Source organism: Onychostruthus taczanowskii, unplaced genomic scaffold (genome assembly GCF_017590055.1).
Source record: "Onychostruthus taczanowskii isolate IOZ18803 unplaced genomic scaffold, ASM1759005v1 scaffold55, whole genome shotgun sequence".
Taxonomy (NCBI): domain Eukaryota; kingdom Metazoa; phylum Chordata; class Aves; order Passeriformes; family Passeridae; genus Onychostruthus; species Onychostruthus taczanowskii.
In genome coordinates this window covers 1,381,449-1,407,006 of record NW_024503124.1, presented here as the reverse complement: position 1 = coordinate 1,407,006, position 25,558 = coordinate 1,381,449, and the positions used below count along the sequence as shown (strand labels likewise).

Sequence of the window (25,558 nt, the reverse complement as noted above, 5' to 3'; positions counted from 1 at the left end):
AAAAAAATAAATAAATACACCAACTTCTTGTGTCATATTGGACTTCAGCACCATCTTTTAGTTCATGTGGTCAAGGTCAACCTAAAACATAACAGAATAAAATATGGTAAAAATGAAGAAAATTAGTTAGCAAGGAAAGAAATACGTAGTTAAACCTCCAGTAACAGGAATGTACGTTCCCCTCTGTCATCCAAAATATCCAGGAGACTGAAAACAGAAAGAGTGTGCTCACACCCAAAAAGCAAAATCTTGATTTAGATGATTTCTAAAAGCAGGTCTCAGCCTGCACATTTAGGGTAACACCTAACACAGGTGAGATTGCAGTTATTCCCATTAGAATCCTGGATTTCAAGGCCAGTTGCAGAGACCCAGCTGCCAGACATCCTTGGACAAATGGCTCCTGATGTTCAGGTAATTCCATCTCCATAACCCAGAGGGCTCTCGTTGTTCCTAAGGAGTCAGATGCACTCACTGGCTGGAAATAAAATCATCTTATCAAAGACACACCCTCATCCAAAGTGTAACGAACTTGGTTAACATTTCTTGTTTTCTCCTTGTTTTAAATTTTAAAAAACATGCAGAGTTTGGAACGGGTTTACAGTAATTGTTTGACAAGGAAATTAAGAGTATATCATGTGTATATATTCATTTTCTCAGCTGCAGACTGCACATTAATATCAGTTTACACACAATTACACCACGAGGCATTTGTCACATATCAGTGTCAGAAACAATTCAAATGCAAACTGCTTTAACCTTGGCATTTCACTGTGCTTGCAGCAAAAAACCGGGGACACGTCTGCTTGCATTTATTTAAAATTTGCATCATCTGTGCTAAAAACAGGTATTTATCCTGGAGCATGAGAAAGCAAGTGCTGCATGATAGCTGAACATTCTAATATGTGCAGCTGAATTCAACCTCAATGAACTCAAAAGGTTTTTATGTTGGGAAGTTGCAAAAGTTTCTGGAGGCAGCAATAGTGTGGCTCCACTGTTCCCCTCTCCCCATTTCTATAATGTCTGTATTCTTCAAAACTCTTCACACCCCAATATTTATTTTTCCACTTAGATGCTCCTCTGCCACATTCACAGGATATTGGTGATTTACTTTAATTGTCATTATTTGCCACTCGGGATGAGAGCTCCTCTTCCCTCCCCTGCAGTGAAGTTTCTCTTTATGGATCCTCCCCCATGTGCCAGTCACACCCCAAAGCCCCCCTGGGACCACTGAATTCCTGCTGCAATCCAGATGCTCCACAGAGCTCAGGGGTCCAACTGTTACTGGAGCCTAAAGCAGGATCCACCACCTCCCATGCTGGCTAGCTGCAGAGCTGGAGTGAGGTGGAAGGTGCCAGGATCAGCACAATGGAAGCAAAACTAAGGAAAATGTGAAATTTAATGTCAGGTCTCCCCAGCACATCTGACACCAACACACAAAGCTTCCCTCCAAGTAATTGGCTCCTCATTTTAATGAATTTCCCTGGATGAGACTTTCCCTGGCTGCTCAATGAAGCATTGGCTGTCTGACCTTTAACCCTGGAGCCAAGGAATGGCATCTTGGCTGAACAGCCAGGAGCTTGCCCGAGCAACCACGCAAACCTCACTGCCACAGTCCATGTCAAAAAACCCAGCAGGGTCAGGGTAGTGTGACCATCCCCTCCCACATCTCCTGCTTCTCCCCTGTTCCTTTAGGAGCAGCTACAAACAGAGAATGGGGCCACACCTGGAGCTCAGCTGAAGCAGGCTCTGCAGAGCAAACTTTTCACTGTGGCTCAGAAAGGTCAATCACAAATTCTGGAGGAAAAACCCCACAGAGGCTTACTTCACAACTTGTGGCTTAGAAAGCACTACTTGCAAAAGCCAAAAAGAATTAAAGACCTAAGAGCAAAACCACAATGTGCTTGTCCTGATGGCTGTGACTTGCTAGAAAGGGAGACTTCTGCACAGCATTCCAGTCTGGGCCTGTGTCCTTCTGCAGGATCAGAGAGACAACATCCACAGTCTCCTGTCAGCACACAAAAACCTCTGCAGGGGAAAGATGACCCAGCTGGGACTTTCTCACTTCAGTTAACTGCAGTAAAGATTAACTGAAGAAGTTAACTGCAGCATAGAATTCAAATATTTTAGTGTACAAGCCATTGCCCATTTCTCAAGACTGTTGTGCAAAGCTGTTTTATCAAGTACCTTACATAAGTAAAACAGTTATTCTGGCTTCTGAATTCCCCACAAACAATTTCTCCAAATGAAGTCATAAAACACTCGTTTTCTAGAGGGTTTTTGGACAGCATCTCACATCAGTCAAAGCTGAACCAATTTGTTTTGCCCCCTCCAAGCCAGCCAGGAGAACCAACAGAAAATATTGGCGGAGTTTTTACCCCAGCAGCCATCTGGCAACTCCACTGTGGGAGTCCAAGCCAAGAGATGCTGCAGGGATGAGGACAGCTCCTTGGCCATGCAGCACGTGGCTGGAACAGACCCCTGGATGTCTATTTTGGGAAGTGAGCTGGGAAGTCTGGAGCCTGCTGGGATGGCAGAAGAGTGGAGCACTGAGCAGAGGACCGATTCTCCTGGGAGGAGCTGGATGGTTCTGAGCACAATGAAACCAATCCAGGGCAGATTTACAAAGAAGGTCCCAGTGTTACTCTTGTCCCCACAACCACAGCAACAAAGACGTAAAAAGTGTCCTTTATCAAGGTGATCTTGTCATTTCCTGATGTGTGACTGACACTTGGAATGGCCACTTCTCTTTCTGCATCCTCTGCAAGCACGTGAGGCACGGGCCCAGCCTGTGCCAGGAAAATCCATGGTGTGCAGGTTCAGCTCCCACACTCCCCTGGAATCCAGATTAACAGATGTAAAAGTCTGAAGTACCAGCAGAGCCCAAGTAATTCTAATGAGCCACAAAAAACAGCCTTTCCATGTAAAATGGAAATTTAAATGAGAATATTAGGATAACTACATCCCCATTTGTTCCCTCTATGTTTAAATACGGAGCTTTCCTTTCTCCTCAGGAAAGATGAAGTGAAAGTAAAAGCAGAGAGTTTTAGGTGTTTTTTCTAATGGGAGAGGAATGAAGATGTTTGGTTAAAAATAAGTCATCACCACAGTACTCACTGGAGTGAAACACAACTTATCCCCAGAAGGGAATGACAGCACACACTACTGGGCAGCTGCATTCCCAGAGATGGGACTTACCACTGGGTCCAGTTCCAGATAGAAAAATCAAGCTTTTCTACCACTTCAGTTCTCCTCAGTATTTCCTCTACAAAACTAAAGCTTGGATTTGTCCGGTTGCTTGAACCTGATCAAAACCTGATTCCATTTTGCCTGTAGTAATATTCCACGTGATGTTTTCATGGAGAAAATTTCATATTCTCACGTCACAGAAGAGAACAAGAAGGAGCTGATGAGACAGCAAACAAAATGCTCCCAAGGCTTCATTTGATACCATTCCAACTTCCACTTTGCATCCAGAAATGAACACAGTGGAAAAGAAGAAAAGCAAAGTGAGTGGCAAACAGCCCAGGCCCTGCAACTGCTCTGTTCTCAGGTAACTCACCTGGAGCAGAAGGAATCCAGGTGCCAGATCCAGCAGCTGCCCCCACTGTCCAAGGAGGTCACAGGGATGGTTCCTGGCTGTCCCTTCTCCCTCTGCACAGCTGCCTCTGCAGCCTGTTCCTGCAGCACTGCCTGGAATGTGAACCACCACTTCAGGATGGCTCATTTGGGGCTGTACATTTCTTGCTGGTCTCCAAATCCCAGAGGGAGTCAGCACAGCTTTGGCAGAGTTAGGGGATTTCTCAGGGAGGGGAAGGAACTACCTCAGGTGGAGGTGAAACCTTTAAGGGTTCAGTTAGGTTGTTCTGCCCAGCTCCATTCTGAACCTTTGCAGGGAAACCCTCCAAAAGGAAACAATACATTGATGTCCAGGTTCCTTTTAAAGAATTTATGGACTCTTCACAAATCACAACCTCTATGATTAATTGGATGATCAGCATTATTTAAAAAAAACAAAACAACACAACCTTTTGTTAACAACACAGATGAGCCAACTCTGCACTGAGGAAATGAAAATGACTCCACACAGGTCATAAATACAAAATTTTATGTGGCATTTCAGTAAAAATACGCCTAAGTATAAATTTGCAACACTTTCGTGTAACAGACAACCCTGTGTAACATTTCCAAGAAGAAAACCCACATAACAAGTGCCACCCCCACGGGGGCAGTAAATACAGAGCATTCCAAGAGACACATACAAGTTTCACACAGATCCCAAGGACAGGAGGTTTGGAATGCTGGATGGATTTCCAGCCCCTTGAAAAAGGAACCTACCAGATTTTTTCCATGACTTGCTGTTAAGCATTCCCATTCCAGTGGCACGCAGCCCAACTGATATTTAAATTGCTTCTCACCAATTTTAAATTAATTTTGACACACAGCTCTAGTTCACAAGCCTTAAGGCCCTGTCCTTCATCAAAACATTTTGAACAGTGCCAACAGCAGCTTCTCCAAGGCTCTTTTGTCTATACTGAGGTTGCAAGAACAAATTCCATTTCTTCATGATTAATCCTAACAGAACAGAGATAACAGTACACCCAGATTGCACAAAAGGTTGATCCTGACTTTTTGGAAACACACCAAGTTTAAAACTATTGTCACAGTCTAATTAGCACTACTCACATGATTCAATTAAAATGTTTTAGTGGAAAAATACCTGATCCTGGAAGATATATTAACATGACACTTCTACTGCACAGCTAATAGTTTTTCTGTTAAACACAAATTTAGCCTTTACAGCATTTGCTGCCTGTTGTTTCCCAAATAAATATTAGTCAAAACTGACTATCTCAGTATCACACTACAGTAATTTTCTGACAAACATAAAATTAAGTTGGAGAGATCAATGGTTGCACAGTATCACCTTTTCTGAGCAAAGCCTTAACCACAGTTCAGTGATCTTTGCAATAAGACACACCAATACACATCAGATAGGGTCAAACCCAGTCTGCATTAATATTCCCTACTTTATTCATGTAAACACAGGAACAACATCCATCCTGTGCTCAAGAACCCTCAGCAGCCTAACCAAGCTCATTTCTAGATTCACCAGACAGATGTAAGCTGCTGTCACCTGCTGCCTGCTTACTTAATCCCTGCTCATCAGTCTGGCACGACAGGAAACACTTCATCTCCTGGGTTTTCATAACCCAAACCCAACTGTGATGTGCCACAACAGAGGACATGTGAGCAGAGAATTCACACACACCACACCAAGGGGCTTCTGCTGTCTCCCACAGCATCTCACAGACCACGTGCCTTTCAGGACATTGTGCCATTTGGGGGTTGGTTTGCTTGTGAAATCCACGGGGAAACACAACTCTTGGGGGAAAACCTTTTTGTCTTGGAAGTGCACAGTTCTTCTCCTCACACTGCAGTGGCCACAAAGTTTCCTGGGTTTTTGCAGACAGAAGTGTAGCTTTCAAGAGGCTGCTGTGTGCCTCACCTACTGCTGAGTCAGCTCCACACCTGCTCAGTTACATGGGACAGCACCCAAACACCACAAGCTGCTCTCAAGATAGTGCAATGTACAGATATCATCAAGTCTATGTTTCCACCTACGTGAAAGCACATTTAGAGGTGTCCACTATATGGAATTCACACTCCAGACTGGGAGTACTCCCTTAGAAATTGCAGACTCAGGATATGCAGTGTAATTTTCTTCTTTGAGCAGCTCTACCAGACAAATGCAGAGCTTCTCCCATATAGTTTGAAAACATATGGGACAGGACATAGATGGGAAAGTTGAGCTTTCTTGGCAATTATCTTCTTTACAAGCATTAAAAAACAACAACAACAAAACAGCTTTCAACAGAAATTGGCCCTATTAATCTCAATCTCGAAGGAAATCAGCATTTTGCACTTGCAGTTTCTAATAAGAGATGATCTCATCTCTGACTACTCTTCGTTCTTGAAGAACAAGATGAAATTCATGCATGTTAGCAAAGTTTATGCAATATATATATATATTTTAAAATAATATCAAGATTAGGACATATCTTATGTTCATGATCATACATCAACAAAGCAGGAACATACAGGATCTCATGGAGGGTACTCCTCACCAAAAAAGACTTACATATCAACCCAAAGGAGTGATCCACTGATATGTTTAATGACCCAAGTCTAGCCACATCTAATGCTGTCTACCTTCACTTTACACAGCTCAACATGTGCACATTTGTTCTGACAGAAGCAGCAAAACCTAAAGCTCCTCACCACTACCCACCTGTGCCCCCTCTCCTTCCCCAGCGTGGTGATTCCAAAAGTAGAAAAGTGATCAAAGGTAAGACCCAAAGTGCCTCTTCAGACAGCATCACTAAAGCAGCTTGAGTTCTGCCAAAATCATTCCGAGTTGGAAATGGCAGGCCTGCACTGCACATGACAAACTGGTACTGGCAAGACAAACACAAATTACTGACTCCAAAGTGAGTACTTCCTGCTACAACCTCCTGATGGGAACAAACTACCAAAAGAAAAAAAAAAAGTAGTTGTGCTTTGGCAAAATTTCCCCCCAAAATACCTTCTTTTAAACCTTCTAAAAGTCCCAACACATTTTAAACATTTAGCTGCCACTCTCTTTCTGGAGGTTTTTAATTACTCCAACTCCTTGGGTCAAATACCTCAAGCTGCACAGCCTCTGGATCACCAAAAACTGACACGTCTGAGGGGTGAGCTGCAGGATCAACTTCCAAAACAAACACAAATAGAAATGGAAGAGAAAGGTGCTTCAGCTGAAAGTGATAAAAACAAACCCATGGTACAGAACATTTCTGATAGAAGACCAGTAAGGTGCCTCCTTTCACTAGTGAATTGTCTCTGTGCTTCTGTGGCATTTGGGAACAATCAACATTCAGACAGAAAAGTCACAGTCCTACCAAGCTACCCTGGAGTTAAAAGCCCTGGTCTTGCTCAGGTCAGTCCTTAGAGGGACACACACACACAATGATCGTTTCAGAGCTGGTGAACTGAGGCTGACACCCCCATTTTCTCTGAGGACACGGAACAGACAAGACACTGATTCTGATTGTCACGGCTAAGGTCACACAACACACAGCAAATGTGCTTATCAAAGAAAGTAAGCAAGTACTAAGCTTAAAAAAAAGAGGAGCCTGCTGGCAGAGCAGAGCTTCGCGTAAACACCAACGACAGATCAAGTGTAAGCTCCAGCTTCAGACCCTGCAGGGGTCTGACACTTCTTTGGTCCAAGTGCACACGAGACAGCACTGGGAACACTAGAGTTCCTTCTCAGCCCCCTGACTCTTGCGCTGCCTCACTGTGCTTTCAGTCTCTGATTCAGCTAACGGCTGCTCACTGAAGCCTTCCGCTTCTTCTCCCCCTGATTCTTTTCCCAGTGCTAAATCCTCCTCCGACTCATCGGCGCTTGAGTCTGCTGCGTCCTCTCCCTCGGAGAGGTCCTTGGCGTCGGCCGCCTCCCGCGGCTCCTCCAGCGCCGCGCTCTCCACGTTCTCCGCGGTGACGGCTTCTTCTAAACAAAGCAGAGACCGCGGTTAGACTGGCCCGCGCGGCCTCTCAAAGGTGCAGGGACATGCTCTGAAATCCTGATCAACACTAGCATGGATTATGGTTCTTACTCCAGCCGGGATTGGAACCAGGCGGTTCTTAAAGTTCCTTCTGACCTGAACCATTCTGCGGTTTTGTGATTGAAAACTTGCACTTATTTTTCAGTTATTTCCTTAAATCTTCAGTAGATTTCTCTCTATTTCTGTTCATTTTCCTTGCATGGCAGGCACAAAGAGACTTTCATTTTATTCCACTGAGTTACAAAGCAAAGACAAACCAATTTTACTTGGCTCCTGGATTACTGGCTCATACCTAAAATCTGAACAGTGTGCTGCCCTTCCTCCTACAAATTTACACTTGAAACTACAGTTTCAGCCTCCCAAAGAGTTCTTACCAGGTGTTTCAGCACTGTGTTTTGACTTGGCTGGGCAGAGGCAGTCTGAAATCAAAACCAGAACCTGTGGAAAGGAAAAAGGCATTTATTAGCAATAATAAAACCAAGATTTATTAGTAATTGCAAAAGTCCCCGCACTCATTCTTTTTAGACAGATATACACAACCAAATTTACAAAATTGCATTATCTTGCTTAGAGATAAGAGCTAAATAAAAACATGGAAAAAAGTGCATTCTCAGTGTGTACTAACCAGCATTCCCTGCCTTCTACTACCCATTTTCTGCCTCCTACTTTCCTAAATTTATTCAGTACTGACACTGCTCACAGCTGAAGAACAGCTCAGAGCACAGTTGAGAATTTTTACTTTCTGAAAATTTATGAAAAGTCTTGGTCAAGATTTCCTGTACTTTGGGATGTTATTCCATTCCTATCCCTGGCTCCCCAATACAGATGTGTGCTCCATCTTTTGTGTTCATTATTTGACCAGCCCAGGGCAGAACTCAAAATGCAAGGAAGACATTTGTGCCTCACTGTCACATGCTAAGAATAGTGCAAAGAAAAAGACAGAGCTGACACCATGTGAAAGAAATATATTTCAATCATGGAAAAGCTTTTTGGAAAGAGCTGAGAGATTAACTTCACATTTTTTCAGCTTTTTCAGTTGGGGTTTTTTTTAGTGAAGGAGTAAGGAGAGTTTCTTTTAAAACATGATATTCACTTGCTCCTAGTTATACTGACTTTTGCTCTCATTTGGTGAAAATCTACCATCCAGGAAAAACGCAGCTGTTGAAATTGAATAATCAAAAACATTTGCTTGTATACAACAATTCTGTATGCACATGAAGTATAAAAAAATGGTTTTGCCTAAATTCAAATTTCAACTGCATTGAAATCACTTCCCAGCACTACTGGGGAATACACTGAAATTTTTTTTCTTTATTTCACTAATATTTGGGCTGAAGGGCAGAGATCCACGTCCCAGAAACAACTTTTACACATCCTACAAGGAATAGTGACTTAGCAGCAGGCTAAGCCAGGTACCAGCAGAACTGTTTGAACTGTCCTTGCAGTTGCAGAATGTGCTTGTGGAACAGGCAACTAATCTGAAAAAAACCTAAACCCCAAATCTCCAAAGCCTTAGAAAATATTTTCATCCTTTGATTTTGAGTAACAGTGTGGCAGAACCCTTACATTGCTGACTCCCACAAAACCAATTCCTCTGTGGTTAATAAAACTCCCCACAAAACCTGTGTTCTTAGAAATTTGGAGTCTTGATCAACTCTGACCACACACATTCCAGCCTTAAGTGGAAAAGTCTTAGATACAAAAAGGCCAATACAAGAATCACTCCTTTTAGTGGATGGACTGAACAAATCTAAATTGAAGCATTTCATAAGAATTTGAGAAGACTTTATAAGAAGGTGACCTGATTTGTATTGAGGGCACTGACCACCTGCCTGGGGAGCCTTTTGCAGTGTTTAACCACCCTCTGCTTCCTCATGTCCAGTCTAAACCTCCCTGGCACAGCTTTAATCCACTCTCACACATTCTGGATGTCACAGGGAAGAGATATTAGTATTCAGCAATACATTATTAAAGTGAGGTATATTTAAGTACATCTTATGAGCAAAGTTGGTTTTATTTTTTTCACAAGATATGCAAAGCAAGAGTTCTAGTTAACTGAGAAAAAAAGGAATGTGCTCTTACCAATCCCAGGAGCAGGCCAATCAACAAGGTGGCTAAGATGAAGATGGCATAGGAAATCCAAACATGAACTCCAAGAGTGCCCGTGAGGTAGTTATGAATTTGCTGGAAATTAGAGCAAGATACTTAATGACTTCACACCTAAAACCACTTAGGACTTCTACTGCCAACACCATCACGTGAATTGCTGTCTGATTAAGGCCTTTCATTTAACAATATTTATACTGAAGTCTTCCCCTTCTGACACCATTAAATCTTGGGGGCTTTTACTAATTTGTTCCCATTAAAAGGCTTTTGAAGCAGAGGATGCACAATTCCTTGTCCCTAAGACACTCAGCATTACAGATGACACACAACCTTTACTGCAGATGGATGGATGAGGAGCCTTGCAGCTTGCAGGAAAGTATCACAACATCCTTCATCCTTATGTGGCATCTGTTCATTAACTAAAATTAAGCCATTCAGCTCTTCCTTAAGCTTTTTAGCTCTTAAAAGGAGCCACACACTCCAAGCATACACTAAATAAATTATTTCACTTCTAAATTTAAATAACCCAAATACAGTACTAAGATTTCTTTCAAACTCTGGTCTGTTCCTCAAACCCACAAATTCAACTGGCTGAGTCAAGCAGCACATGGAGTCAGTGAGCTGGTAGGAAGTCAATTATGACATTAAATCTCTTTCAAAACAAACCACAATAAACATTTACAGGAGTTTAAATACAAAAATTCCAGAGTCTTCTTTTTAAATGTCAGAGCATCTTTTGATATTTATTAAGGCCTAAGCAAAGACAGCAGGCAGGAGGAGTGAGGAAATGTACACCTGAAATATTCATCGAAATGGAACACAAATTAGAGGTTTCTTCCCAGGACAGTTAATCTTTCAGGAAGGAGACTACAGAGAAACAACACCATTTCAGAGCACCACGGAAGAGAAACATCAGAAGCCTATAAAAAGTAAATATTATCCAGTGAAAGAACCAGAGATACACAGCTCAGAGCTCTGCTTGATTCTATGTTAGCTTGGTGCTCTGTAAAAGTGATTCAAACTTGTTCCAACTCTCAACTACAATTCTTTTCTGAAGCAATAGTAACAATAGTAACATATTTTGCTGCAATCAAACACAATCTCACGGACACTCAAAGGTTTTAAGAGGATGTTTCCTAACCAGAATCTGAAAATTCTCAGTATTTGGATGCCATGGAATAACTTGGAAAGCTCCCAAATGAAAGCGTCTTGAAGTATTTTGAAGTAAAATATGCTTTAATATTTTAAAGCACACTTCAGTGTAGCTAGGCATTTCTCCTTTACTTCTGATAATTACTCTATTATCCAAATTCATCATGCTCCTACACAAGTGATGCTGCCAGTTTGAACCCCAGACACAGAAATTATTACTAAAAAACCCCCTTGCCCTCCCTTCTCCTGGGCAATACATGATGCAACTCCCACAAAAGGATAATACAAATATTTAGTTATGTACTGACTTTTAAACACACGATTATTCTAAGCATAAAAAGGAGTATGGAAAACACTGTACAGTTACTTACCCTGATCCATCCTGAGAAGTGAAACAGCCCTGCCATGCCATGCATCCTGGAAAACAAGGAAATGGAAGGACAGGTTCACAGCAGCCCTGTAGCTCCTCTCCCCATTCCTAAATATCCCACAGCTCTTCTTCCTTCTCACATGAAAAATAAGGACCCCCTCTGGGTCTTTGATGTGGATTTGTACATAATGGCTTCAGCCAGAATGAACTGCAGGCCACTCACACCTTGGATTCATCCTTTGTGCCATGCAAGATTTCTACAATATTTCTAAGCAAATCCCTCTCTCTAAAAACAAATTCTTAAATATCCTGTAAGCACTACACTGCTATTCCAAAGGGAGACAAAAGCCTCTCTTGTAAAGAAATAAACAAGAAATCCTTAAAGCTAAAGGCTGCCCAGTAGCCAGAAGTCATGAAGCAATAATTTACATAAACACATGCATGAATCCAGGACTCAACAGGTTTTGAAAATGCCACTTTACATAATGCTCACTGGCTGTATTTTTTCTTTCAATCTCTTTTCAAAAAGACATAAACAAGCCCTAGCAGGCACAAACAAAAGCAACTGCAGAAAATAAGCTGCCTTTATAGGTGAGAAGCTGGGAATCAGGCTGTCAATACTGATGGCTTCTGCAAAGCCTGCAAGTCTAAGGAATAAAGGTCTTTTGTCTTTAAACTGTCAACACAGGACCCTCACTGAACAACGAGACATAAAACATTGTTCTTGTTAACAAAAACCAAGGGTTACATTATAGAAGATGGAGACTTCCATCCTGCTACAGGCTCCACAGCTTCCCACTTCCTCTCCAAGATGTAGCCTTGAAGATCTTCCAGGGTCCGGGAGCCGCGGTATCTGCGGAACACTCCATCGTTGGCACTGCAAAACAAACCCCCGTCAGCACAGGCAGCCCCCAAACTCTGGGGTAAAAACCCAACCAAAACCCCACACACCTTACAGATTTCACTTGCTCAGAGCTGGGGGTCTGGGAACTGTAATCCATGATGGAAAATCTCAGTTTTTAAACAGCATGGGGTTTTGCCGTTTCTAAAGCTGCTATTTTTCTTAAATATTCACTGCACTACAGCAAATACTCAAAGCATGTGAGGTTAACAACTAAACTGTTTCTAGATACAAGTCAGAATTAAAAGTGCTTTGCATTTGTATCTGCACAACTCATAATACTCTGACTTAATGAAGGGTTCAATATTTTAAGGATGGCACCACCTTATTGGAGAAGAGATACAGCAAATGTCTTCTCTGCTCCATTTTTGAAAGTATGGATAACAGGGAAACTTAGTAAAGTCACTTAAACTCAAGAACAGCTTCACATAAGGAATTCATCATGCAATCAAAGCTACAGTAACCTGAGCTGAAATTGAAAGTCACTATTCCTTCAATTTCCCCTGCTTGTCAGTTACAGATGAAATCAAGTGACAAGTAGGAGTCAACAGCTGCAGTTTCCAGTATGACACACTTACTGGTAAATTGTAGGAAGTGTTGTGACAAAGAAACGACCACTCAAGCCTAGAAAGGGAAGGAAACAACACAAACAGTTCAGCAAACACTGAAATTTCTCAGCATTCTGACTTATCTATAAATACCTACATATCTGTATTTTAGAGCAGGCTGCACAGCTTTCACCAGTGTTTTGGAAATGCAGGTTCACAGTTTGTCTTCAGAGATGCTACAAACAGTAACAGGTACTAAGTATTGGTTAGAAATGAAGGAAAAATGTTTAGCTTGAGGAATGTTTACTGAGAGGTAATCTTCCTCATCAATGGATTTGTCATCCCAGTATCTGCACACAGCTGAAATTTTGGATCAGCCCAGCATTAGAAGCACTCAGAATCCATTAGAAAAGGCTGAATTCCTATAGGCAGCAACTGCAATTCATATCAAGTACCAGTGTAAAGAGTATGGTTATTTAACTTTGCCTTTTATAGAATTCTGTGAAAATCTTTTGGGAAATGAAGGCCTTATGCAGCCTTCAATAAAGCAAACAGCTCTAGGCAACACGATTACCCATGGAAAATTATTGGTGCAAGAGGGTTTCTGCCTTTAGAGACAAAGATGAGCCATACTGAAATAAGCCAGGTATTTTTAAAAGTTTCACTGGTAATGTTTTCCTCAGTGTGAATTCCTCTAGGAAATAGCCAAAAAAGGGTTATAGCTTTTTTTGTTGTTTGGCATTTTGTTTGAAGACATGTAAAGCAAATGGTCTTTAAAGGTCCAGAAAGGAGAGCTTCTTTGCTTCAACTTCTGAGCTCTCTGCCTTTATTGCTATGAGAGGCAGGGTGATGAAAAACTTTCTGAAACAGCTAAAAGTTGTGTCAGCACAGGGAAACTTAAAGCAAACAAAGCAACAAGTGTAACAGCAGAATGAATAAAGTAGACAGCACAGCTGCACAAGGAAAAGTGGGTGGAGAGTCACAAAGAACATAATTAGCTTAAGAGCAGAGAAAGTCATGGGAACACTGACAGGCTTTTTGAAGTTCTTACAAATGCCACTTGGGCAAAGGAAATAAAACTGCTCAAACCTCTCACCTGTGGCCTGTCCTCGAGTGAACACCTCAGAAGCAACTCTGAAATCTAAAAGTTATGAAATGCACCTGAGCTCCCCCAATGTTTTTGGTGGAGGTTTGCTGGTTATCTAAGGCACCTCCCTAGATTGCTAAAAGAAGATGTGAGTCAGCTGCAAAATTTAAGAACACATTAAATCGTTTTGGTGCCTGTTTAATACAGTCTTGAATTGGCTACAGTTAAGCATCTGACTGCAAATCAGAAACTGACACCCACTATGAAATCAGCAATTAATAAAAAATTTAAACCCTTTTATCTGAGGTATTTCAGAGGTATGCACACCTCCAAAAATGTACAAAGAATAGATATGTCATCCAAAATTCCAGCTGCTTTCAGCCAACAACTACTCAAAGAAGACACAGAAGATCCAAGCAGTCTTGCTGTAATTCCAGGTAAATGTTGTGATCAGGAGGTTAAAAAAGGCACCACAAATATGCAGAATTTAAGGGTCCAGAAGCATCTCCACTATTTGTTCCACACTGAATGTTTCAATGGAGAAGATGAGCCAAGAGGAAGCACTTTAAGGCTGGAACATCAAGGGACTGAAATCTGCTGTGAAGCCATTAAGACTCTGGTGGATTAATTCTTCAGGCATCTCCTGCAATTAAGCACCATGAATGGCCACTTTCTCCTGCTGGTTTGGGAAGTGCAATTTTATGTAACTCTGCATTCATCTCGTGGTTTTCCCCTAATTTAACACATTTTGACTACTTTCAATTCAATGAAGGGGTTACATAACTAAGACTAATTAAAGTAGCACTGTGCAAGCAAGAAAGGAGACAGAGCACTTAAAACACAACTGAAAGGCTGATGCAAAGCCCACAGTGAAAATACCTCAGTAACTTTGGAGAGCTCCATAGAAACTCTTATCTTCCAAATTACATCAGCACCAAAGGTCAAATAGGTAATGTTAGTTTTCCAGTTTGAGCATTCCTTACTTCTAGAAGTGCCTGCAGCTCCCAGTGCTGAGCTGGATGTTGTAGGTTTATTGCATGAGCTTTGGTACAAATTCATCATTTTGGTCAGTCCTTTGACTCAGAAGAAACCCAAGCTTAGGGGTCAGGACTCTCAGCAACACTAGAAATTCAAGTACTAAGTTTACATCTATTTAAACAAGACAATATTAAAACTCATCTGTTCATTACACTATATAATGATTAGTATATGCAGCTTTTTGATACTAGATTTCTTCTATACTTGTGAACTTTTAACAAGACATGAACCTCCACAGGTCTAGAACAGCTGGCATTTTCTTGTCAACTTAGATTGCTGATTCTGAGACAAGAGTTTTGACACAGCAAATCTGTTCAGCATGTATTTAACTAATAAACACATTTCTCACACACTTTATAAGGCAAAAACAAAGAAAAATCAGTAAAGTCTGGCCTTTTTTTTCTAACATCCCATCTATCAGTCTTTTGATACTGCTGATAAAATCCTTTATCCCCTCAAAGCCCAAACAAGCATGAAGCATTCCCAGGAGACGCAGAGGTTTATACAATGTTAATACTGCTTGTACAAAGACACATTCAAAACTTTGAAGGGAGTCACCAAAGGAATAAAATAGACTGCACTCATGCTTCTGTGAGTAGTTAGGGAAGTGTTTTTATAAACATATTTGCATATGTGCATCACCAACAGGAAACAGCAATAACATCTGTAACATAAAGCACTGCCACAATTAAAACAGTCAATTAACCAGCAGCACGCTGGAAACAGGTAGCAACTTTAATTAAAGCAGGCTTGCTCTACCACACCCTGAAATTCTCCTAACGGGAGGCTACAGAGCTGGAATCTTCTGCAGACAGGTTGGAGGAACGAGACAGGCACAGCTTCCAGTGAAGAAGATTAAAATAAAGAATAAGCCTCTTGTAAGTCAGTACTAAGCCAAATCACCCCCCCAATTCTTTAATCCTTCAAACTGAGTTTATGAACTTCAGTTCAGAAATACGACCTGTATGGAGAAACAAAGTGTGGAGAACATGATTTTGACTTTGAAGCCCAAATAAACAGTAAATGGCAGCTGTGTGGAGTCATTCCTGTTAGTGAAACACTCAGCTGCTGTACCTGGCTCCTGAGTGACATCCACTTTTCCAACAGTGATGCCGAGCCGCTCGCTCTCCCTGGCAAAGCTCTCCCAGGTGGCCTCGATCTGCTGGCAGGCTGGGCACCAAGGAGCATAACTGAAGGGAGAAGGCAGGGAAGTATTTTAATGCTCTTAAAGACATGCAAATTGAGTTATTGTACAGAGAATGTACAAACGTGTCCATCACAAAGCAAAAAACCTACAGTTTTTCTTAATCTAGTCTACTGAATAAGACAATCAAAAATTTTTTATCAATCCCAATGTTCCTCCCCATGTTATTAGAACAAAACAAATCACAGATTTGAGAAATTCATATCCCAACTCTTCACCACTTGTGATTTATTCTATTTACATAGGAAATAAAATACATTTCCATGTCAGCTATCTGAATTACTGAAGCCAGGCTGTCCTCTAAAGCAGCATCCTTCATCACAGCATTTTGCATTGATTTCCCACACCTCACAAGTTCCTGAAATTACATTTGCCTTAGCCCACTACTCCATACATCACAACATGCCCTTTATGATAGCAGTCATGAGAGACTTAAAAAGAGCACACATCAAATTCCTGCTGCTCATACTTATCTTGTTTTTACCCAGGATTCATTTCAGAAAAAATAGGAGTGCTCTTTTCAAGAGCTGAATTTTCTACACTCTCAATCAGAAGAATTAAACCAATTTTGCAACTCTTAGTAATCAATATGGAAACAGAGCAGCTAATATAAAGGATAACATCAGATAAAATTGATAATAAAATCCCTTTTTTCCACCTTTCTGTATTTTAGCCTAACTTGGTTGGCCAAGCCTGCAAGCAACTTGTGCAGCTTGCCAGGCTCTGTCAGACACACCAAAGGGAACCAGGACTGGGAGGTACAGAGTGAGCTGGGGCAATTCCCCATGCACAGACTCAGCCTTTTACTCATGAGGAGAGACCTTGATGGGGTTTAATCCAATTTACCAGGGCAGGGATGGAGGATTCTGGCAGCAAAAGCAGTGTGAGTGTGGGGACACTCTCCTGGTCACAGGGCTCCACAGATGCCACCACACAACCTACTGCAAACCTTAGAAACACAATCCCTCCTGGGCAGAGTCCAAGATCCTTAGCACAAAACCATCACTGGGAACCCTCACAAGGTTCTCCACTCCTTTGGTTTGTCTGCCACCACTGCTGTGTGAGCTAGGGACTGGCAATCCCTGTTCTCTGGCTGTCAGCAGGAATGCTTACTTCCCTGCTGGCTGCAGACAGAGATCTCCCCTGCCACCCCCATATGTTTCATATGAATCAAGCTTAATGTAGAACAGGTCATTTCTCACAGAAGAGGTGGAATTAAATGTACTCTGAGTGTTTTGTGGTCGTTTCGAAACTCCTGTATTTAAAAAAGGAAATCTTGTCACTTGGCAGTTTAAAGGACACAAATTAAAAATACTTGTTTTATTTAATTGCAGTAGAAATTTATGAGTCTAACTGTGAAAGCCTGTATCTTGTCTTTTTAAGTCAACATCATCCTGTGTGAAAGCATCTGCAAAAAGGACATCAATCTTATCTTGCCAAGAGACAGCCCCTCAGAATCTTTCCAAAAGATGCTGGAAACAAGTCTCACATGCAGCAATGTTCTCCATTGTGCTGCTGGCCCAGAGAGAGCTTTTAATAACAGTCTGACAGATACTGTACTTCACAAACAGGATTATTTCATTATAGAAGCTTGACTGATAAATAAGAACCTGCAAACACCCATCAGATAATGCAGCTGGTGTTGATCTAAAATGAAAGAGAGAAGTTTGACTGTCTTCTACATCCAGCTTCTCTAGACATCTCAAATTCACACCATCAGATTTTCAAAATGAATACATCCTTTAGCCTGTTTAATCTGATTTTGGAATAGAAATTTCGACCCCATCAAAATTTATATTTACATTTGACATGCATGAGCATTTCTCCCGAATGAAGTGGAATATTCAATACACGACTAACACTCATATGATTGAAAATATTTCCTTTAGTTCAAAGCAACATGAAAATCTACCCATGCCACAGTTCAGCAGTGACAGGACGTAACAGTGAACTTCACAAAAAGCTGTGGTTGTTGGCTGTCTAGTTTTCAGTATCAATATTGGACATGGGATGGCAATAGTTCCATATAATGCTGCAAGATCCAGCCACTCCAGCTGAACACTGGCACAGACAATCAGGATTAAAAGATTTGCTTTACGTTCCTGAAATTACACATCCAATCCTTGCCAGCCAGGAAACAGCCTGTCCCCACACGTTCAAGAGAGAACTTGCAATAAACATCAGATTTCTGCAAGAGATACCACTGCTGTTTATCTCAACACCCTCACTTTCCTGAAGCTTTCATGTCTGCAATTGTTGTGCAGCATCAAGGAGTTCATGATTGCCCCCTGGATATCACAAATAAATTACATTACCAAAGCTTTATTGTGTTTCTTTCTCAGTCTTAGAATACTGAAAGAGTAAGTAAAAGGAGGTAAGTTACTGAACAGTAAAATACCTCACACTTAGGACATCTTTATCAAAAGTTTCAAAAAACTTTCTGCACCCTGAAGGACTAAGGGAAGTAACTTGATTTCAACAGGATCTTCTAATGAATCCTTTACAACTGTGGCCGATTTGTATTTCCACAGAAGTCATGGTACAACTACCATTCTTAAATTAATAGAAAAAAATATAATCTGTAGGAGCAGGGAAACAGACCCTCGTGTCTGCTGTGGAATCAGCCTTTGTTACTTTTCAAGGCACAAAGTGCAAGAGCGCAGACCCTCGTGTCTGCTGTGGAATCAGGCACAAAGTGCAAGAGCAGGTCCCTGGCAAAAGCAGATGTAACCAAATTTCTTCTGCCATACCCCAGGCAGACCAAGAAACAATTAGCATTTTGTCAACACCACCAAATTTCGGGCTGTCACTCCCATTCCTCCTCCCTGTGCATAAGGGGGGAGCTCCATTAACCTGCAGGGCACAGGGTGCAGTGCAAAAGGTGTGACAAGAAAACAGGCCTCTCCAAGTCAAAAATCAAAGCCTTCTGGAATTTAAATCAAGACTTGGGAACTCCGTTAAGGAAGGAAAGCTTGCAGTAGCCTGTTACATATGAAAAGGCAACTTGCTGATCTCTATCATAGCTAGAAGTGACACACAGCCAAACTATTCGCTGCAAGCAGGTATTGCACATTCCTCAGCACACACCTCATTCCTGATGCTTCCAGACCTCTTCCACAGCAGTTTTACAGCTGAAATGCTCTCACACACGGCCAGCCTGCCATAAAAAAGGCAGCAAACATCTATCACTGCAACAATGACTGACCTCAGTGCACTAAAATCACTATTTCCAAGCATCCAGGGGTTTTCTCCTGTTCCTACTCCATTTACAATACCTAAAGCTTTTTGCAGAGGGCATAAAGGAAAGCAATTGCAAAGCAAAATTTGAAGCTCTCAGACTCAGGCTTTGCTTTTGACTTCTATTTATCTCTGATCTAAAGCACAAAAGAACAAGCTTTGGCTTTCAAATACCAACAGCTTCACTGAGGCAGTACAGAAAACCCAGTCAAGTGAAAACCAGTTTGAGCAAAGGTGCCAGCCAGCTCCACCACCCCCAGCGGGTCAGTAAACACAAAGACTTTGCTAAGATGCACTGATGCAGCTCCCAGCCACTTCTCTCTCTGCCTGGCTACTGAATTCATCATTTCACTCCGTTTCAAGTACATTTAACTGACTCTTTTTATCTGCCTGCTCACTGCCATTACCAACAATAACAGATGTAACCTTGAGTACCATTCCACACTTGGCTCTAACAGCAATTCCACCAAGTTGCACAAATCTAGGGAAAAGGAAAAACAGCTCATGGATACAGGCGTGAGAGGATTTGCTGAACAGAACCAGCAAAACCTGCTTAAACCAAGCTGCTTGATGGAGCTCGTATTGGCAATGAAATTAAAATAAGAGCAAAAATGTTGGGACAGTACCCAACAGAATGGTAAAAGCAGCATCAGAATGAAATTCTTATTTTTATTGTTTTAAATAGTTTCGCCTTATTGCTACAGATCTCACAAGCATACAAAAATAAAAAATTTTAAAAAGACAATTCTAAACACAGCTAGGTCTTGGGGCACCATAGCAGCTTTGTAATGCCAACAAAAGAAAAGCTCCAGATCAACTGTGTGTTTTTAATGACATTCCAAGTGAGCAGGTGGCAGCCAAAGATCCAGAAGTTGGTCCCTGTCATTTACCCAGATCTGTATCACCACAACACAAGCCCTGGAAGCTGTCAAGGAGCTTCCTGCCGAGTGCCAAACCCCTCCAAACCAGACAAGGCTTTTTTTTTTTTTTAAAAGAAGGAGAAAATATTTTTAAAATAGAAAGCAAATCAATCGATGAGAAATTATGTGAATTATTCTAGATCTTCAGCAGATTAAGTTCCATCATTCTACATATTTTTATGTCCCCTTCTGCACCTGTTTTGTTTCTGCTACAAAGTATATTTCAGCATCTCATTTTTGCAGTTTTTGTTCAGCCAGTGCCCTGCACAGCACTCAGCTGTGTGTTCAGTTATTAAATAAAATGTTTGGTCACTTCCTCTGGACTCAGCCAGCAGAGCTGTAGAGGCTTCAAAACCAAAACAGAGGTTTGATAACGATTTTCATTCCCCTTGCTTTTTGGCTTTTATTGGGTTTTGAGTTGCTGAGTATTTTTAAGAATGGAACAAAGGAAACCCTGGACACTAACAAGAAATAAAGAGACTAGACACCCTTAAGTGACAGAAAATTCTCAATCTTGTTGAATTCTTAAACTAACTGACAGTAATTGTTAAATAGTTTAGCACATCCTTTGGGATTTTACTTACACAAAGGATTTCAAGGCAACTGAATGAACCATCCAAAACATTCAATTTCATTTTCAGCACCCTCCCTTGAAGCTACAGACTAAAGGTGCTGGTGGGAGGGCTGAACCTTTGCAACCAGCTAGCCATGGAGGGAAAACATAAACATAGCAGGGCAATGTTTAATGACAAGTGACAGGCTAAAAATAAAAAGTATGGGCCTATGGGCCTACACTATAAGAATAACAAGCCTTAGAGACATGACTGTTAACTGGTCTCCTGATTTTCACCTGGCTATACTAAAATGGACAATGAAGACATTCTTTTTCAGGTACACACAGCAGTAAGTCTGTGCTGAAACAAAGGGGAACAAAAACATTTAATACCCGATGCAGGAACAAGCACAAAGTACTGCAGATGCACCAAGAGCAGAAATGGTTTTTGTAACCAGAGGCTCGAAGACAACAAGTTCATTGGGTTGGGTTTTTTTTTGTTTGCTTGTTTTAATTTACCTCAAAAAGAGGAGGATGTTAAATTAAGGTAAATCAAGTTTGGAACAAGTTTAGTTTACAAATGCAAAATGCACTTTTAAGTAAGCAGACCAAAAATTAGTTTTGTGTGTTCCAGACAGACACAATACTAAAGACAAAAAGAAAACTCATCATATTAATGAATCATTATCTCACAGCTACAGAACAGAGATAAGGAAATAGGGGAACTTTTAAACACAGCTCATTCCAGCATCACACTCACAGCACTCCAGCCCAGACCTGTGTGCTGTGATAGCAACAAAAAACGGTGCAATGTCTGGCAGATACAGAACCTTCTCCAAAACACTTATCAACAAAATGCAGCAGCACTTCCAGGGCCTGCAATTTTTCCAGCTATGAATAACGACATATTTACAAAAAGTCAGGTGAGTACACACACCTCAGCTAGGGGGAATGAAGGAAGAAAAATCCTATTTCTGCTACAGATGCCACAAACAAGTAATTTGAAACTTAAGTTTCTCTATTTATGAGCCTGGGAACAACAAAAAAGTGGAATTACACAGTGATTTTCCACTTTCCCAAATAGAAAAACTGACATTACACAGCAGCTGTACCTGTTCCTACCACGGCAGGAGGCTTCAAAAGAGCAGCTGATGAAAAGAATTTAATTTTTTTTCATGAAGATACTATAGCAACATTTGCACTAAAACAAGTATTGCTTGGAAAACAAAGGTGTTATAAATAAATAGGAGGCTCTTCAAACTACTAAGGCTTTAATGGACATTACTGCAGTCCTGCCAGCCAGCCTGAGACAGCACGGAAGGAATGCATGGACTGACACGCAGGACTCTGTTTGGATCACTCGCTCTAAAGCAGATAAAAATCAGAAGCCAAAATCCATCGGAATGGAAACTGCTGCAAGAATCAGATTAGTCTGCGTTTGCTGCTCTCCCCATCGAAGCCACTCGGGCTGAGGATTCTCACCTGGAGTTTCTGCCACGAGCCCAATAAGGAATATTTAGGCAAGAGGGATGCAGCTGCTGCCATGGAAAAACTCACTGGCTGTAAGATGCTGCCTGCCCCAGCTTCACTCCCAAAATAAAACTGAATTTTCTCCCTTCTCTTAAAGATGTTTTGACGATGAGGACCCAGAGCAGGGATGGGGGGAAACCAGGATCAGATTTCACCCAGAAAGCGCACAGGGGAAAAAACCCAGCCCGGATTCTGCCCGGAAAACATTTTAAAAAAATCAGTGCTAGAGCTCAAACTCCCACTAATTCCACACCGGCAGCACTGAGTTTGTATCCTCATTAAAGACAAAGGTTCCTCCTCAGGAGAAAAGCAGAAAGCACCAGTAATGAACCACAGGAAATAGCGTGGAGGCCCGAGGATCTTTCACACATCAAACACCAAATTAAATTAATTAGTCCAATTTAAGCAATGCAGCAACACGTACCATGCCCAGCTAGCACTAAAGCTAACTCTGCACCATTGCTGTGCTCGGCAACCTCTCACTCCAAACCAAAAACCAGTTTTTCAATTGGAGTAAAGGCTTCCAAAGGACTCTGATTGTTTGCTACCCCAACCACTTCTGGTTTCAGTCAGTTCCTCTCTTTTTTTTCTTCTTCAGAGGCACGCAACACTAGTTATTGAAATATTTTCTTCTATAAATAAAAACTTTGAGTCACCATAAATAACCTTCCTCCTGAAAACTCACCAACCTGTGTATGAATCAGTCACTTTCATACAATTGCTTCCATGTTGGACTAAGTGAAAAAAACTTCAATTTGAAACAAATTTACTTTTTCCTCCACCTTTTAGATCCCAATAAATGAAGAGAGACACAAAACCCATTCTGAAGCCTCAACCACAACAGCTGGCATCCCTGGGTCACTATCAGGTGTTTCAGGATCGTTACCACCTATTCACTGATTAACACCTGGGTCCAGAAGGATCCTGAGCACTAAAGCCCTAAGAGAGGTGATCCATCTCGCTAAGAAGAGACTGGAGATAAAACAAATTCAAGGGCAAGCCGAAGCTTTAAGTAGCTCGTTAGGTATTTAGGAGGAAGTGCGAGTTCAGATGTTCAAACTGTTTTAAACTCAAGCACTTGAGCAGAGTGCACACGTGCCACAATAAAATCCCATTTTATACCTGCACTGCCCACAGGTACCACGTGGCTGTACTGCCTACTTAAACTACTTTTGTATTCATTGCTGTCTTAAAAAAAATATTCTCAAGCTCCTTTCCCCCCTTCTAGATACAAGCAGGTGAGCGAGGCTCCACCAGAAATAAAGTCACATGCATTTCAAGAACTGTGTCATGTCCCAAGCAAAGCCACTGCTCCAGTGCTGTCAGTCAGAAGTTAATGAAATCTGATACATCTCCCTTGAATGAGAACTCCGAGCTCAAGTCAAGGCTGGGATATTATGCAATCCTCCTTTGGAAGCCTACTCCTGCTAAATGTTCCCTATGGAATTCAGCCCTCTTGGAGCTCACACAGAACGCAGGACCAGCCCCTGGTGGGGGAGCAGGGCAAGGGGCAGTGCTGGACATTATTCCCAGAGTGACTCTTTTCACTTTGGGCACTCAGATGAGAACCTGAGGGACAGCTGCTTCACAGAATCATGGAATGGTTGGGGCTGGAAGGGGACCTTGAGGGCCACCCAGTGCCAAGCCTGTGCCACGGGCGGGGACACCTTCTGCTGTCCCAAGGTGCTCCATGCCCCATTCAACCTGGCCTCCAACACTTCCAGGGCTATCCACAGCTTCTCTGGGCAACCTGTGCCAGGCCTCACCATCCCCACAGTAAAGAATTTCTTCCCCAATATCCAATTTAACCCAACTACCTGCCAGTCTGAAGGCACTCCCCCTTGGTCTGTCATGACAGGCTCTTGTAAACAGTCTTTCCACATCTTCCCTGTAAATTCCCTTCAGGTGTAAACAGTCTTTCCCCATCTTCCCTGTAAATTCCCTTCAGGTACTGGAAGGCCCCAGTTAGGTTACCCAAAGCCTTCTCTTTTCCAGGGTGACCAAGCCCAATTCTCTCAACCTTTCCTCAAAGAAGAGATGCTCCATTCTCCTGATCAACTCGGCGGCCTGCTAGGGGCTCGCTCCGACACCTCCACGTCCTTGATTCCATACCCCTCATTCCCCTCTGTCTGGAGTGACCCGTTTAACCTTGGGCACTGTGTGCTCACACAGGCCGGGAACCGGCGGGGTTCGGTCCGGCCATCGCTGCAGCGCAGGGAGCGCCGCCGGCTGAGGGCGGGCACCGGGCACCGCCCGCCGCCTCCCTCTCGCCGTGCCCGGGCTGGGGAAGCTGCACGGCCCCTCCGCAGGGCGGGAAGGCCGTCCCGGCCCGCTTCTCCCCACAGCGGGGCTGGAGTGACCGGCCATGCCCGCAGGGAACCCCCCTCACCCCCCCCGGCCACGCTGCCTCCGAGGCGGGCGGGAAAGCGGCCGCTACTCACAACTCCAACATCCACTGGCCCTGCAACACCAGGCTCCAGTTGGAGCCGCACAGCACTCGCACGCTGCTCCGCGGCTCGCCGGGGCTGTAGAAGGAGGAAGAAAAGCAGGCGGCGGGACCCAGCAGCGCTACGAGCAGCAGAGCGCGGAGGAGCCGCCGCCCCTGGCGCCAGCGGCCCGGCGCCATCTTGGGCCGCCCGCCCTCAGGAAGTCGGGGCAGGAGCGGCCGCGGGGGCGACGCCTCCCGCCCGGCCCGGCCCGGCCGCTCCCGGCGCCGCCCGCCCCTCACGGCGGGAGCGGCCGGGCACAGCTCCCAGCGGTCCCCAGCGTGAGGAGGCGCTCGAACGGGGCCTCTGGGCGCCTGCTCCGGCCGCAGCGTGCGGTGCGCTCGGCCAGGTTTCCTGAGCTCTCTTGTCGCCGGCGCCGTGTGGCGGGAGCTGGTTGAACAGCGGTAATGGCTTCAGCGGTGCTGTGAGGCACCGGCGCTGCGCGGTCGCCTGAAAGCAAGGGCTCCCCGTTCCCGGGGGCTGTGGAGGGGTTAAAAAAGCCCAGAGCAGGCCGGGATTCTGTCCAAGCCCCCTGCCGAGGCGGGGTCACCCAGAGCAGGTGACAGGAACACCTCCAGGTGGGTTCGGAATCTCTTCAGACAGCAATACTCCATGGCAGCCCTAGGCTGCCTTTGCGCTGCTGCCTCAAGCTGGACATAAAGAATGTCTTCCTCGTGTTGAGGTGAAACTTCTTGATGCATTCTTCACCCCATCCCAGACACATAACGCTGTGTTTTCCATGACTTCAGTGAGATTCCTGTCAGCCCCGTGCTTCTGGCTTGTCCAGGTCCCTCTGAACCTTGCCCTTGAGTGGGATGATCG

At 43.1% G+C, this 25,558-nt stretch overlaps 1 protein-coding gene across 3 annotated transcripts; it reads right to left on the bottom strand.

The window, feature by feature from the left end:
- Positions 1-18: 18 nt before the first annotated feature.
- On the bottom strand, positions 19-24,896 carry TMX4 (thioredoxin related transmembrane protein 4). Of its 3 annotated transcripts, XM_041417143.1 has the most exons (9): positions 24,692-24,896; positions 15,881-15,996; positions 12,712-12,757; positions 11,981-12,109; positions 11,234-11,279; positions 9,687-9,788; positions 7,979-8,042; positions 3,560-3,690; positions 19-81 (listed from the first exon to the last, which is right to left on the bottom strand). In XM_041417143.1, the coding sequence occupies exons 1-9, from the start codon at positions 24,874-24,876 to the stop codon at positions 58-60; spliced, it is 843 nt and encodes a 280-aa protein (XP_041273077.1). In that variant the 5' UTR covers positions 24,877-24,896; the 3' UTR covers positions 19-57. The 3 variants fall into 3 exon arrangements, with proteins under 3 accessions (XP_041273077.1, XP_041273075.1, XP_041273076.1); XM_041417141.1 differs by lacking the exon at positions 19-81 and having other exon boundaries at positions 455-3,690; XM_041417142.1 differs by lacking the exons at positions 19-81; positions 3,560-3,690 and adding an exon at positions 4,087-7,549.
- Positions 24,897-25,558: the final 662 nt, after the last annotated feature.

Coding starts and splice junctions, on each gene's coding strand:
- TMX4 (XM_041417141.1), bottom strand. CDS start 24,876: ATGGCGCCGGGCCGCTGGCGCCAGGGGCGGCGGCTCCTCCGCGCTCTG. Junction 12,758..15,880: donor GGATGTCACTCAGGAGCCAG/GTACAGCAGCTG, acceptor TTCCCTTTCTAG/GCTTGAGTGGTCGTTTCTTT. Junction 12,110..12,711: donor ACACTTCCTACAATTTACCA/GTAAGTGTGTCA, acceptor TTTGTTTTGCAG/TGCCAACGATGGAGTGTTCC.